The 11,492-nt window shown below is 41.6% G+C and overlaps 1 protein-coding gene across 1 annotated transcript; it reads right to left on the reverse strand.

Moving 5' to 3' along the window:
- Positions 1–529: 529 nt before the first annotated feature.
- On the reverse strand, positions 530–6,838 carry slc25a25a (solute carrier family 25 member 25a). The gene is made up of 10 exons (XM_063489841.1): positions 6,591–6,838; positions 4,918–5,044; positions 4,689–4,776; positions 4,469–4,580; positions 3,138–3,296; positions 2,384–2,536; positions 2,181–2,288; positions 1,910–2,077; positions 1,658–1,808; positions 530–1,527 (listed from the first exon to the last, which is right to left on the reverse strand). Exons 1-10 carry the CDS (start codon positions 6,750–6,752, stop codon positions 1,340–1,342), a joined length of 1,416 nt encoding a protein of 471 aa, XP_063345911.1. The 5' UTR covers positions 6,753–6,838; the 3' UTR covers positions 530–1,339.
- Positions 6,839–11,492: the final 4,654 nt, after the last annotated feature.

Raw genomic sequence — 11,492 nt, forward strand, 5'->3', positions numbered from 1 at the left:
TTGTGAAAGGAAAGCTTGTGATTCCAGATACTTTCACAAACCTTCCCAAGAAAAACTGACAAATGAGTTCAAGGAAAAGTGATTGGGAAAAGGGAGGTAGGAGGTAATTTTTTGGACTAGTTGTCTGGAGCCATGCAGTTATCACATCTGCCAGACACTTCAGGGTCACTTCACTCTGTAAATGTTGCTACTGATCATAGCCATTGTGTGCATTTATATAGCAGGTAATTACTCAATTCTTGTTTTGGGTGCAATGAAAAGATTCACTTTTGGATATTACAGATGCACCACCCAGACCATGTGCAGTTTAAAAATAAGAAGCCTGTCTGCTGAGGTTCCACTTCTGTTTTCATCACATGCACGATCACTCGATCTGCATAAGGAAAACCCTCTAAACACCACAAATATGTAAGATTACCAAACTTCTCAGTCTGGAGGAGTTTGCTGTTTGGAGCTGAAGTGTACCCCTCAGCCTTTTTGCGCTTCAGTGTGTGAATTTCAGTGTAAAAAAGGAGAAATGAGACACAGATTTATAATTTCCATTTATTTGCATCAAAAATGGTCCATTAAAACACTAAATCGGCATTGACAACGTCATTTAGAGGCTTACTAGCATTAATTAAAGTGCATTATGCCGTCTGTCTTTTCACTTTCAAAATACACATGCTCTTCTTTAAAATGAAGAAAGAAAAAAAGCAGCCCTTTAACCTGAGGTGAACATTAAATAACATTCAATTAAACAAGAATTAGGGCGACTAAACACATCAACGATCTGAAGCGGATTGCATCAGCAAAGGTTTTTTTTCCCCCCGTTTTCACCATTTCAGACAACTACACGTAGTTATCAACATTAAGGCTGATTTATGTAGTTGCACATTTTGGCTCAAGATTTATTCCTTGCTTCCCTTTCTAAATAAAACAATAAATACAGGACGGGTGGTAATAAATACTCCGGTCAGTCAGTCACTCAGTCATTCATTCAGGGGTGGAGAGAAATTCAAACTGTGTGCAAAAATCTTCCCGTCTGGGACATAATCATTTCACTCTGTGCATTTTAATGCTTTATCCACCAAGATTCACTCAAGAGAACAGCAAAAATATTTGGTCCTTGCTTCTCATACAGTCACCGTTCAGCTTCTCTTTAAAGGTAATAGCAGCAGTCACGACGTCCTGAGCTCACAGAGTCCATAACCTCCACCTCGCCGTGTCCTTTCTAGTCTTTCGTCAGCTGACATTCACAGAATGAAATGGCTCTGCGAACCTCTGGAGGGGCCTGAAAGCCCCCGGGGGGATTCCTAGCATGAGCCTTGGGAGGGTGAGGGTGGGGGACTAGGGAGCCTTATCTTGAGGTCACTCCCAGCTGTGTCTTCAGGTGCTCGTACACAACGTAGCTGATGCTGACGGCGGGGATGACTTTAAGGAAGTTGGGGGCCAGGCCTCTGTAAAGCCCAGTGGGCCCCTCGTTCTGCAGGATCTGCCTGAAGAGGCCGGACATGGTCACCTGCTGTTGGCCGCCATCTACCGCAGCTGAAAGGGTTAAAAATGGACAAGCTTAGACTTGTGTTCAAATACAGTTACTATCCAGTTATTTTTAAGTTACTAAATGTATAAAACCATCTGCTACTGATGGAGTAACAGTTCAGTATTGAGGCCTCACCTTGTGCTTGCATGCGGGTTCGGACCAGAGCCAGGGGGTAACTGGCGAGCTGACCACAGGTACTGGACACTGTGCCGCAGGCCAGCAGGACGAACACACCGGGGTCTGTGCTGTTGGTGCCGTACTGCTGGAGGTAGGTGTTTTTTAGCGTCTATGGAGAGAAAACAAAACGTCAATCTACAGTCTCAGTTTGAATTTTATTTTGTAGGAGTTCTGGGGATTTCTGAACAACATATGCTTGTGACTGCTCACCTCGTACACCGCGAGGTCAATGCCTGCATAGGGCACGATGCCCAGCATGTTGGGGATGTATCCTTTGTAAAATGCACCGAGGCCTTCTCTTCTGAAGATCTGCTTGGCGCAGTCAGTGATACCAGCATACTGGCCGGTCTTCCTCAGAGCGAGACGGGTTTTAAGCACCTGGAACAGATTCAGTAGAGATAACGTCAGCTTTGTTTGACTGTACAGTCGCGACAGAGGTATCACAACGCAATTGGAAGGATCTAATTAAAGAGATAATCACCTCCATGGGGTAGATTGTGCTCTGGGCAATCACTCCTGCCAAAGATCCTGCAACAAACCGCTCCAGGATGCTCAGAGCTTCCTTATCACTGCCGATTAAACGCTTAATCTGGAGAAGCAAGTTGAGAAAGAACAGATTAGCAAATGACATCGAGAACACTGTGCCTCGTTCATTAAACCCGTCCCTCGATAAACCCATCATACCTGCTCGTAAGCCATGAACTTGAGGGCCGACTCGGGGGCAATTTTGAGGATATTCACGCCATTTCCTCGCCACAAGGACCTCGTACCACCTTCTTTGATCATCTGCATGAGTCCGCTCATGATGCACATGTTGTTGGTTCGGGATCCGTAAACCTGAGGGAGGAAGAATATTGTATTTGATTAAACTACTACATAAACTTCTTTAATTATGGGATGACTTGGGCATGGTGCCATGTGGGTCATCATGTTTTTAACCAAATCTAAGCCAACTGGGTGAGCGTTTAAATAACTGTTGGGAAAATAAGCACAGAATATCTAATCAATAGGACAAAGTCTCCTGACGCACACCATGGGGATGATGACACACATTTCGAGTATGGGTAGTTTGAGCTTGGATGACAGCGAGTACTACGAAGCCAAGGGTGTGATAGCGGTTTGAGAGCAGTCATTGGTCATTGCCTGGACTCTGGCCCCTTGCCGTTACACACTGTTAAACGTTAACTTGCTTATGAGCGTTAGGTAACGGGCGCTTGAGCAATTTCAAAACATAATGGCCACAAATACTCAGAGCTAAAATCTCAGTAACGTTTAACATTATTTCATGCATCAGCGGACACTTGAAATGCCTGACAGCTTTAGTCATAAGACCCACAAGCTGAGAAATTTCCACAACTTCCTCTTCACAGGCCCATCATGTGCCTGCACTTGATCAACAGCTGCTTAAAGTGTTTTAAGAGGTCCAAGTCGATCTTACCTGCATCATGACTTTGAGTCGATCCAGGGGGGCAGTGCAGGTCCTCGAAACCGCTCCTGCTCCTCCACCTGCGACCAGATGTCTCCACCACATCCCAGTCTGCTTCTCCTCAATGGTGAAGTCATCGGGGACCATGAGATTCTCTCCAACATCGAATATCTGATCAGAAGATGACAGGAATGGTCAGCTATAGAGAGCAAAAAACCCCTGGTAGAGGTTTTAGTCATTTTGTTTTGGCAACTAACAGAAATGACTCCTCATACCCTTCTCGTTATGGAAACATACATGAAGACAGGACAGAGTGGAGGTTAGTTTCACATGGACCACTCTTAAACATTTTGGAACAGGATCCATTTTGTGTCATTCATTTGTCCTCAGCTGTAGATTAGAGCTTCTATTCTTAAACCAACATGTGGTGAAAATCCTTTGTGTTAACATCTGATCATTTCTCTCATGTGGGCCACATGATGGTGAGCTCATGTGTGACTGCAGGTCAAACATGTAAGCATCCCCCCACCAGCACAGCAAAGGTCAGAGCACGGGGATTGTTTTCAAAGGAAGACATGTTGAGGTTATAGGTCAGGGATCCGTTTAAAACCTCTAGCTTTCCCCCCTTTAAAAGAAAAAACAAAACAAACCTCAAGCATTTTGCCTTCTTATTCTCTCTCTGGGACTCTTATGGAGATAAAAACTTAAATCCACAACAGAAGTAACTGTGCAGGTTGACATCTGACCTGACTTTCTGCAGTCTGAAATGATCCAGCACTTTACATCTCTGCTCAGCTTGAGGCCGGCTTGTGCCGCCAGGCGAGTCTGCTGGTCTCATTAGCTCTAAAATAACTTGTTCAGCTCCCTGAGATCAGAATGTCCTCCTCCGGGAGCTGTGCTATATTACATCTCCAGTCTGCACCTGCTCTGACCACTGCTGCTCTCCTTTACATAACAGCACCGAGACAAATCCTTCGAACATAATCCTGCAGGAAAGAGCCCAATTCCTTTCATGGCCTAAGAGCTTAATTGCTGACGCATGGCTTGTGCTCATGGCCTTTCTGGGAATTTGCTCTTTAATTGACCCACACAACAGGAAGGTGTAAGAACTTTTGCCTTTGCTATGTTATTGTTATCGCATATGATGATAAAGTTATCAACCAAGAATAGCTAAAAGTAGGACATGTGAAAAGTTATGCAAGAGCAGAATTTTCTACTTCTCTTTCATAAAGTTAATTTTGGCACATTAATGATTTGTCTCTAGTTTTAGGCTCTGAAGGTCAAAGCAGCAGATTTGTTCCCTTTTTTGGGCAAAACTTTTGGTTTCAGTGTAAAGTACTCACCGTGGAGTGTTTCCAGTAAAGGATGATCTCAGGAATGTTCTCCGTCTTCTCCACCATGGCATACTTGCTCCAGTCTTTACTGCTGATTGTTATCATGCCGTTCTTATCCATGCTTTAAAATAAATAAATGTTTAAAATGATGAGACATTGTTCCCTTAAAAATAAATAAATAAATCTAAAATCCCAAAGATTAAAAAAATATATACTTTTTTTTTTTTACCTCTTAAGGACTTTCTCTGCATGTTGCAGAGAAATATGCACACCAAGGTCACGGAGAGACTGCATGAACTCTTTAGGGTCAACGCGGCCTTTAAAAGGAAGCAAAGACACACTGTGAGAAAATGCGTCCTTCACACTTAAAGCTGCGGAAATGACACAAAGTGAAATTCGAAACCACTCGAGGAGTTTTGTGTGAAACAAAAAGCATGACCCTATCTCCTGCCACATACCTGCATTCTTCCTGTCGAGACTCTTCACCACAAGCTTCAGGTCTTTCTCGTAGTCTTGTAGATAGTGAACAAACTCTTCAAAGTCCAGCTGTCCGTCCGAGTTGTTTTCTTCCCTTTTTAATGTTTTCTGTGAAGAAGAAATAAAACCAGAGTCAGACAAGACGTCTAATTTACTGATACCAATCCAGTGAGTCAGCTTCATGGAGGAGTAGAAGGTGACATTTAGCAATGGTATGCAGTAGTCATCTCCCCTGATAGTTTAACAATGGCTTATGAAACAAGTTTTGAAATGTACCCTGTAACTGATGTCTCCCAAATGATTGGCCAAGTGACCATAAATCAGCCCTGGAGACCCACTGGCGCATTAAAGGTGTCCCCTCAGCTTGATTTTTATTACCCCAAAGGGTACCTATGACCCATTTGCCAGGCCACAAGCCTCTTGGCTTTCTTGAATGACGTCCATTTCTCCTGGACCTATTAGGGTATTAGGTAGTAACACCCTTGTCCATCTTCACCCTCAACTGCAGGCTGACCCAGCCAACCGCTTAATCCATGTCTAGGTTGAAACCTGCAGGGCTAAAATAAGACCGGGATATACTGCTATCATTGACTGATACCGCCTGACCTGCTGCCCAGACCCCCTGTAGGCATATGACTGAACCTGATACCCCATCTGCAGATATTTGCAGTTTGCACCCTACTCCCTGCAGGAGTACATCAGAGTGACTTAAAACACAGCTAAAAGGGCCATTTTGTACCAGTTCATGAAGCTTGAGATGCCAAAGACAAACTGCTGCAGACTTTAAGTCTTTGCATAACCTTGATTAAAACACGTTTAAAACACAATTATGAGCAAATCCTAATGAGCCCCAGCCTCTTAACCCCCCAAAGAGGCCCATAGATAAAATGTAATGTACTGGATAAGACACTGGGCACCTTTTTAAAACTTGATATAATGACACAGAATTTTTTTCAGAGTGGTTTCTAAACCTTTTCTTCCCAATAATTTAATTTGTGTTGACAGATGTATTTAAAACACGAAAAGTCAGTGGTGGGTCAGCATTCCTAGGATTACAGATGCATCACGAGTCATAGCTATGTGGGATCTGCCTGCCCCAAAAACCCTCAGTTTCAGAATTGCACAAGTAGTAAAAGACCTCAAGGACATCAGGGAGAAACGCATGCTGTAGCTGACCTAGAAACGGGAACAGCTAATTAAACAACTTTTGTACTTATGCACACGATTTACTTTTTCTCAGTTACATATAGCGAATGATACCGGCTTCCAGCTGCCCTCTTTCAGTGTAAGCGCATGGCCGGAATTCCTTTTTAGGGTGGATTCTCCCCACGTAAGCTGAATGGCAGTCTTTTTCAGCCCAAACCGGCTCGGTTAAGTTTTAAAGTTTGCAGTAACAGGCTTAAATCAACAAATATTGATTACTTTTCAACGTCATTTAGGTTAAATACAGATGTTACGTTAAAGTTGCAGCAAAAATGCCCGGGATCTTCTCGTGAATTTTCTCGAAACCGGTCTTTTTTGCGGCCTAGTCGTAAGGCTTTTACTACTGCGAGCTAATCTTTCCGGTCGCCGGAGTGAAAGGATTTGTGGCGCTCAGACTAATCAATGTTAAGAACTAGGTTATTCTGACTGTGTTAACTTATTTATTTCCTACCTTTCGCCATCGTTGGTAGGCTGAAAACTCTTGGGACGGCAGGAACACGCTGAGTTTGTTAAAAAGAGACTTCAACTCAGATGGAAGTCCGTTAGACTCGAAATATTCCACTTCAATCGGGTCCGAGTTAGACACGGGGACGTAAAGGCACAGGCCGAGCATCTTCGGCTGCGGATAAATTAAAACTTCAATAAATAAATAAATATCACAACGTTGCGTCTTCCCTGTCCGGGACAATACTGAATGCCGGTAAGGAAGGACCGGCTACTAAAGAATGTCAGAAGTCCACGCCTCTTCCAGGAATAGCTACGTAATTGGTCCGTCCCTCGTCAACGAAGACAAAACGTCATTTTTACTACGGACGAATAACTGAGGCCGCCCATTGATGGGCTCGACTCGGTCCCGCCTTTTTCTTTCTTTTTTTTGTGCGCGAGAGATCGAAGGAAATTGACCAATCCTGCGGTAGGTTTAGTCTGCAATTTGAAATATTAACCAATCCTGTTTTTCCTTTCATTTGAAACTGGCGGCCACGGGGTTTACATTTACGGCTTTTGTGCAAGGAGCTCCGCAGAACGTCTACATCAGGGGTCCCCAATCTCAGTCCACGAGGGCCGGTGTCCCTGCAGGTTTTAGATCTCACCCTGGGTCAACACACCTGAATCACACGATTAGCTCTTTACCAGGCCTCTGGAGAACTTCAAGACATGTTGAGAAGGTAATTTATCAATTTAAATCAGCTGTGATGGATCAAGGACACATCTAAAACCTGCAGGGACACCGGCCCTCGTGGACTGAGATTGGGGACCCCTGGTCTACATAAAATAAAATAAAATTTGAAGCAACTAATTATTATATGACCACTTAATAGAATTTAATTAAATATAATAAGTAGTAAAAACATAAATAAATCTGTTATTGATTGAAAATATAATAATAACAACAGAAAATCCACAAATAGAATATTAAATTATTATAATAAGAAGAAAAGTATCTCTTTATTTGTACAGAATATTTTAAAAATTATTTTAAAGAAATATGAAGAATGAATGATAAAGAAGAATTCATGGTAGGTAGTTTAATAATTTTTAGGAGAATATTTATTACATTTTATTGTACGCTGAATAGGTTAGATATGTATTGTCAAGAGTATTGAAATTCAACATTTTGTTTCAACCTCATGCACAGTATGGTAGTTTTTGCCACATTTTCTTCTATTGTATTTGACATATTTCTTGTGTAAGTGTTCCATTAACTATGTGACCTGAGTATTTCCATTCTGTGCTACGATACATAATACTATAACAATGGGGAACCTTTTGTACTGTACTGCATTGCATATATATTACAGTTTTACCTATGTTTTTAGCACTGGTACTTTATGTAGCTCAATTAAAATGTTTGTCAGGGGTTTCCAGCCCCCACGAAAAAACCATGACAGGACATAAACACTTGTTTTTGCTCCTTATCACAGATGCTGATTACCTGTTTACAGCTCCACTGAGGAGGCCACAGCTTTGTTTTGCTTCTTTTATTCACAAACAATGGTCTCATGACCCCCCAGACTTATCTTATGACCCTTTGCAGGAGGCCTGACTTCTATAGGCTGCAAACGATTGGATTAAACTCCATATACAAAGTAAATTGGCTGTATCTCCAGCAACTCCAAAGGTAGAAAGCTTTTTAGAGATTGCTGCATATTGACTAAATTTTATTGGTACTTTTACTTTACTGGAGAGTCTGAGTATCTCTCCACTATTGAAACCCTGTGTCTGCAACTCATCCTCCCAGATGATGTTCCCTGCAAAAAGTATTGCATCACTTTGTTTGGCTTGTGGTTGTTTTTTTGGGGGGGGGGGGCTTGTCCTCTGAGGCAGACAAGCTGCTGGCCCATGAAGGCTGGACAAAATGAATCACAACAAGGACGAGCGCCAAAAGCCAAAAAAGGAGCTGAAGTAAAGCCAAGAGTGACCTGCTGAGCCCTTGAGGATGAGGCAGTCAGCTGATTCTGAATTTCAACAAACACACACACACACACACACACACACGCACGCACACACGCACACTGACACACTCCTCTGCATGTGTCTAAACTGGAAAGGTCTCAGTTTTGATGGAGACAGCTTTCCACTGTATTTTAAGCCGGGTTAAGTTTGACCTCTGCCTACGTGAGTGTTTACTAAAGTCCTTCTCTTATAATACTTCTGGCTGAGATTTGGAATGATTCTGCGGGCAAATAAGTGGCTATAAATATGTGTATATAGTATTTTCTTGTGTCTTTGGCCAGTTGTATTTGTTTGTCCGCACTAACTGGGGGTGGGGGCGTGGGGGTATTTGTCCGCAAAAGTCTGGTTCCGTTGGGGTTCCCACTGTCTTCAAGTGCTTGCTAATAGGACATTGTCTGATTATTGGGACTTTTTCTACAATACTGTATAGTGTCCTGCTGTTGCTATACAACATACTGAAACTAAACTCCCAGCTTAAAAATCAGCAACCTTCTAGCTGAGACAGTGTATTTTATAGAGCATATGAAGACTGCCAAGTTACGTATAGTTGTTTACTTTAAATGTGTGCAGCACTCAAAGAGGTTGAGTCTCTTAACCTAATGAGTGTACCAAAGAAAAGAAGCAAGGTTAATTTTAAGTTAAAAGCATTTTGTACAACAATAGTTCAGTAAATTTTATATGAAACTCAGAAAAACATCACAACATGAATGGCCTAAATTTTCCTTTAGAAGGCTAAAGTACTTGTACACAGTATTTACATTATGAGACAGAGATCAAAGTTTGTATTGATGGAAACATGACTAAGTTAAGGATAAGACGTTAAACATTAACAGTCCCAGTCTTTGCTTCTACTCCGCCAGAAGTCTGTCTTACACGGAAAAATCACGCACAAATTAACAAATGAAACAATTATGCACAACCAGTTTAGGTTATGAATGCTTATGAGGAAATTTCAGTGTTGCAACAACAGGACGAAAAAAAACCCCGAGGTGGACAAGACCAAGAAGACCAAGAAAAGTTACACTGACAAAATAAAAGGTAAAATATACATTTATAATTACAAACATGTAATTAAAGATGTTGGACTTCCATTTTTATTCTTAAATTCTTAAAAAAGTGTTTCAGAACTAAATGCTCTTATTCTAATAAAGATAAAATGCATCCATTTAAAGTAAGAAGGACATTATTTGTATTTTCATTATTGCTTTTCGAAGGTGGGGGTCTTCACTTTGATCCAAAGCTGACATTTGATTGTACAGTCATCTTGTATGTTTAAAGTTTTCCCCTGTTCTGTTCCCACCATTAATCCTTCTGTCCAGATCAGTTTCCCTCTTGCAGCCACGTCCAGAGAGGATGGCTGCAGCTGCACAAGCCTTAAACATCTAATATTAGCAGCGGGTGGTCACAGGAACGTTAAGCTGCCCAGAGATGTTCCTGCAGCCTTTAACTTTACCCTGCTTGGCATTTCTTTACTTTCTCCTCTGTGTCAGTGTGATACAAGAGAAGCCTGGGATACTCCCTACCAAGAGATATCACACATTTTGTCCAGGCCACCTCAGAAGATCTTTGCAGAGTAAATAAGCTTTTTTTCTCTCCACTTTTTTTGGTTTGAATCTGTGACACACCAAAGGTACCAGGGCATGTATCACAACATCGCTTAAGAAGACTCTCCTGACTTTTCAAGCAACACTAAGCTCCAGCGCCTCACATGCTTTTTTCAGATTGATAAAGACAATAAAAAGATCCTTTATATTTATTTGAATTATATTGTTTCAGTTCAGCAGTTTTTTTTAGGGCAAGAGTCAGGGACATGAAAACTCCAATGGTGCTCTAGCAAAAGTACAGACTCATGGGACTGTTAATGTTCAACTTTGAACCTTTAATTTAATGATGGTGTGATCTCTGATACATTAGCTGTGTTTAGACTTTGATTCTTGTGGATGTGTGACATGGTCTCCAGTCTTTGTGTGGCAGTGAAACGTGTAAACAGGGTATTACGATTCCCATTAGTCAATGTTCTTGTTCAGTTTTTGATCAAATATTAATAAAACCAGTGTCTGTGTGCTGCATGGGACACAGGAAGTCAATTAAAAACCTTGTGTAGAAGTACTCTTAGTTTCCTAGTGACATATAAGGAGTTTATTCATTATACAATTTGCTGGACTGAGACTGCATCAACCGCTTTTAACTTAATTAGAATTAGAAGTTAGTTTTATTTTGACACGTGATATTAAACTCATCTGGCTTAATCCACTTAAGATGAAGCAACAACATATATATATATGTTTTAAAATGAAAGCAAATGTCTCTACACAGAGGATGCTGTATGGCAGTCATCTTGTCATCAACTGGAAAAGTTGTAGGGACAATTACCCATAGTCCCGATTGCAAAATGAATGAGGAGAAGCAACCCTTAACTCCATGTTTGGAGACAACAGATGCTTAAATATATATAATTTTTGTCCTGTCATTGCCAAGATTTGGAAGAACAATTTTTGAAAGCCAGAAGTCACATTTTCTGATACCATAGGGTTGGGGTTATTTCTCAGACCCCACAGGGTAACTGTGAGGGTATCAACAATAATGACTATGTCTGTATGAAACAATAATAAACAGCAGTAACAACAGCAATGGTGGTAAGAGCAACAATAACAATATGAGGCTTTAATACACGCATGTAACTCTGAGGTTCATGAACACATCAGTAAAAATTCACTGGAAGCATAAATACGTTAATGTGGCCACTGTCGTTGGATGCCCTGCGTCACACAGCAGCAGGTAAAGACAAACAGGACTCAGCAGGAGCACTTTAACCCGCACGGCTGCACAAACAGTCCGTATCTGACAGCAACAGGTGAGGGGGCGTTTAATCATGAGTAACTGGGAAACGTCACAGTGG

Source organism: Pelmatolapia mariae, linkage group LG12, assembly GCF_036321145.2.
Source record: "Pelmatolapia mariae isolate MD_Pm_ZW linkage group LG12, Pm_UMD_F_2, whole genome shotgun sequence".
Lineage (NCBI taxonomy): Eukaryota > Metazoa > Chordata > Actinopteri > Cichliformes > Cichlidae > Pelmatolapia > Pelmatolapia mariae.

Bases quoted from the DNA above. Each gene is read 5' to 3' on its own strand.
- slc25a25a (XM_063489841.1), bottom strand. From the start codon at position 6,752: ATGCTCGGCCTGTGCCTTTACGTCCCCGTGTCTAACTCGGACCCGATT. The intron at 5,045-6,590 runs GTAGGAAATAAA...TCTTCTTCACAG, and splicing joins CCTACCAACGATGGCGAAAG to AAAACATTAAAAAGGGAAGA. The intron at 3,297-4,468 runs GTGAGTACTTTA...TCTTCTGATCAG, and splicing joins TTTACTGGAAACACTCCACG to ATATTCGATGTTGGAGAGAA.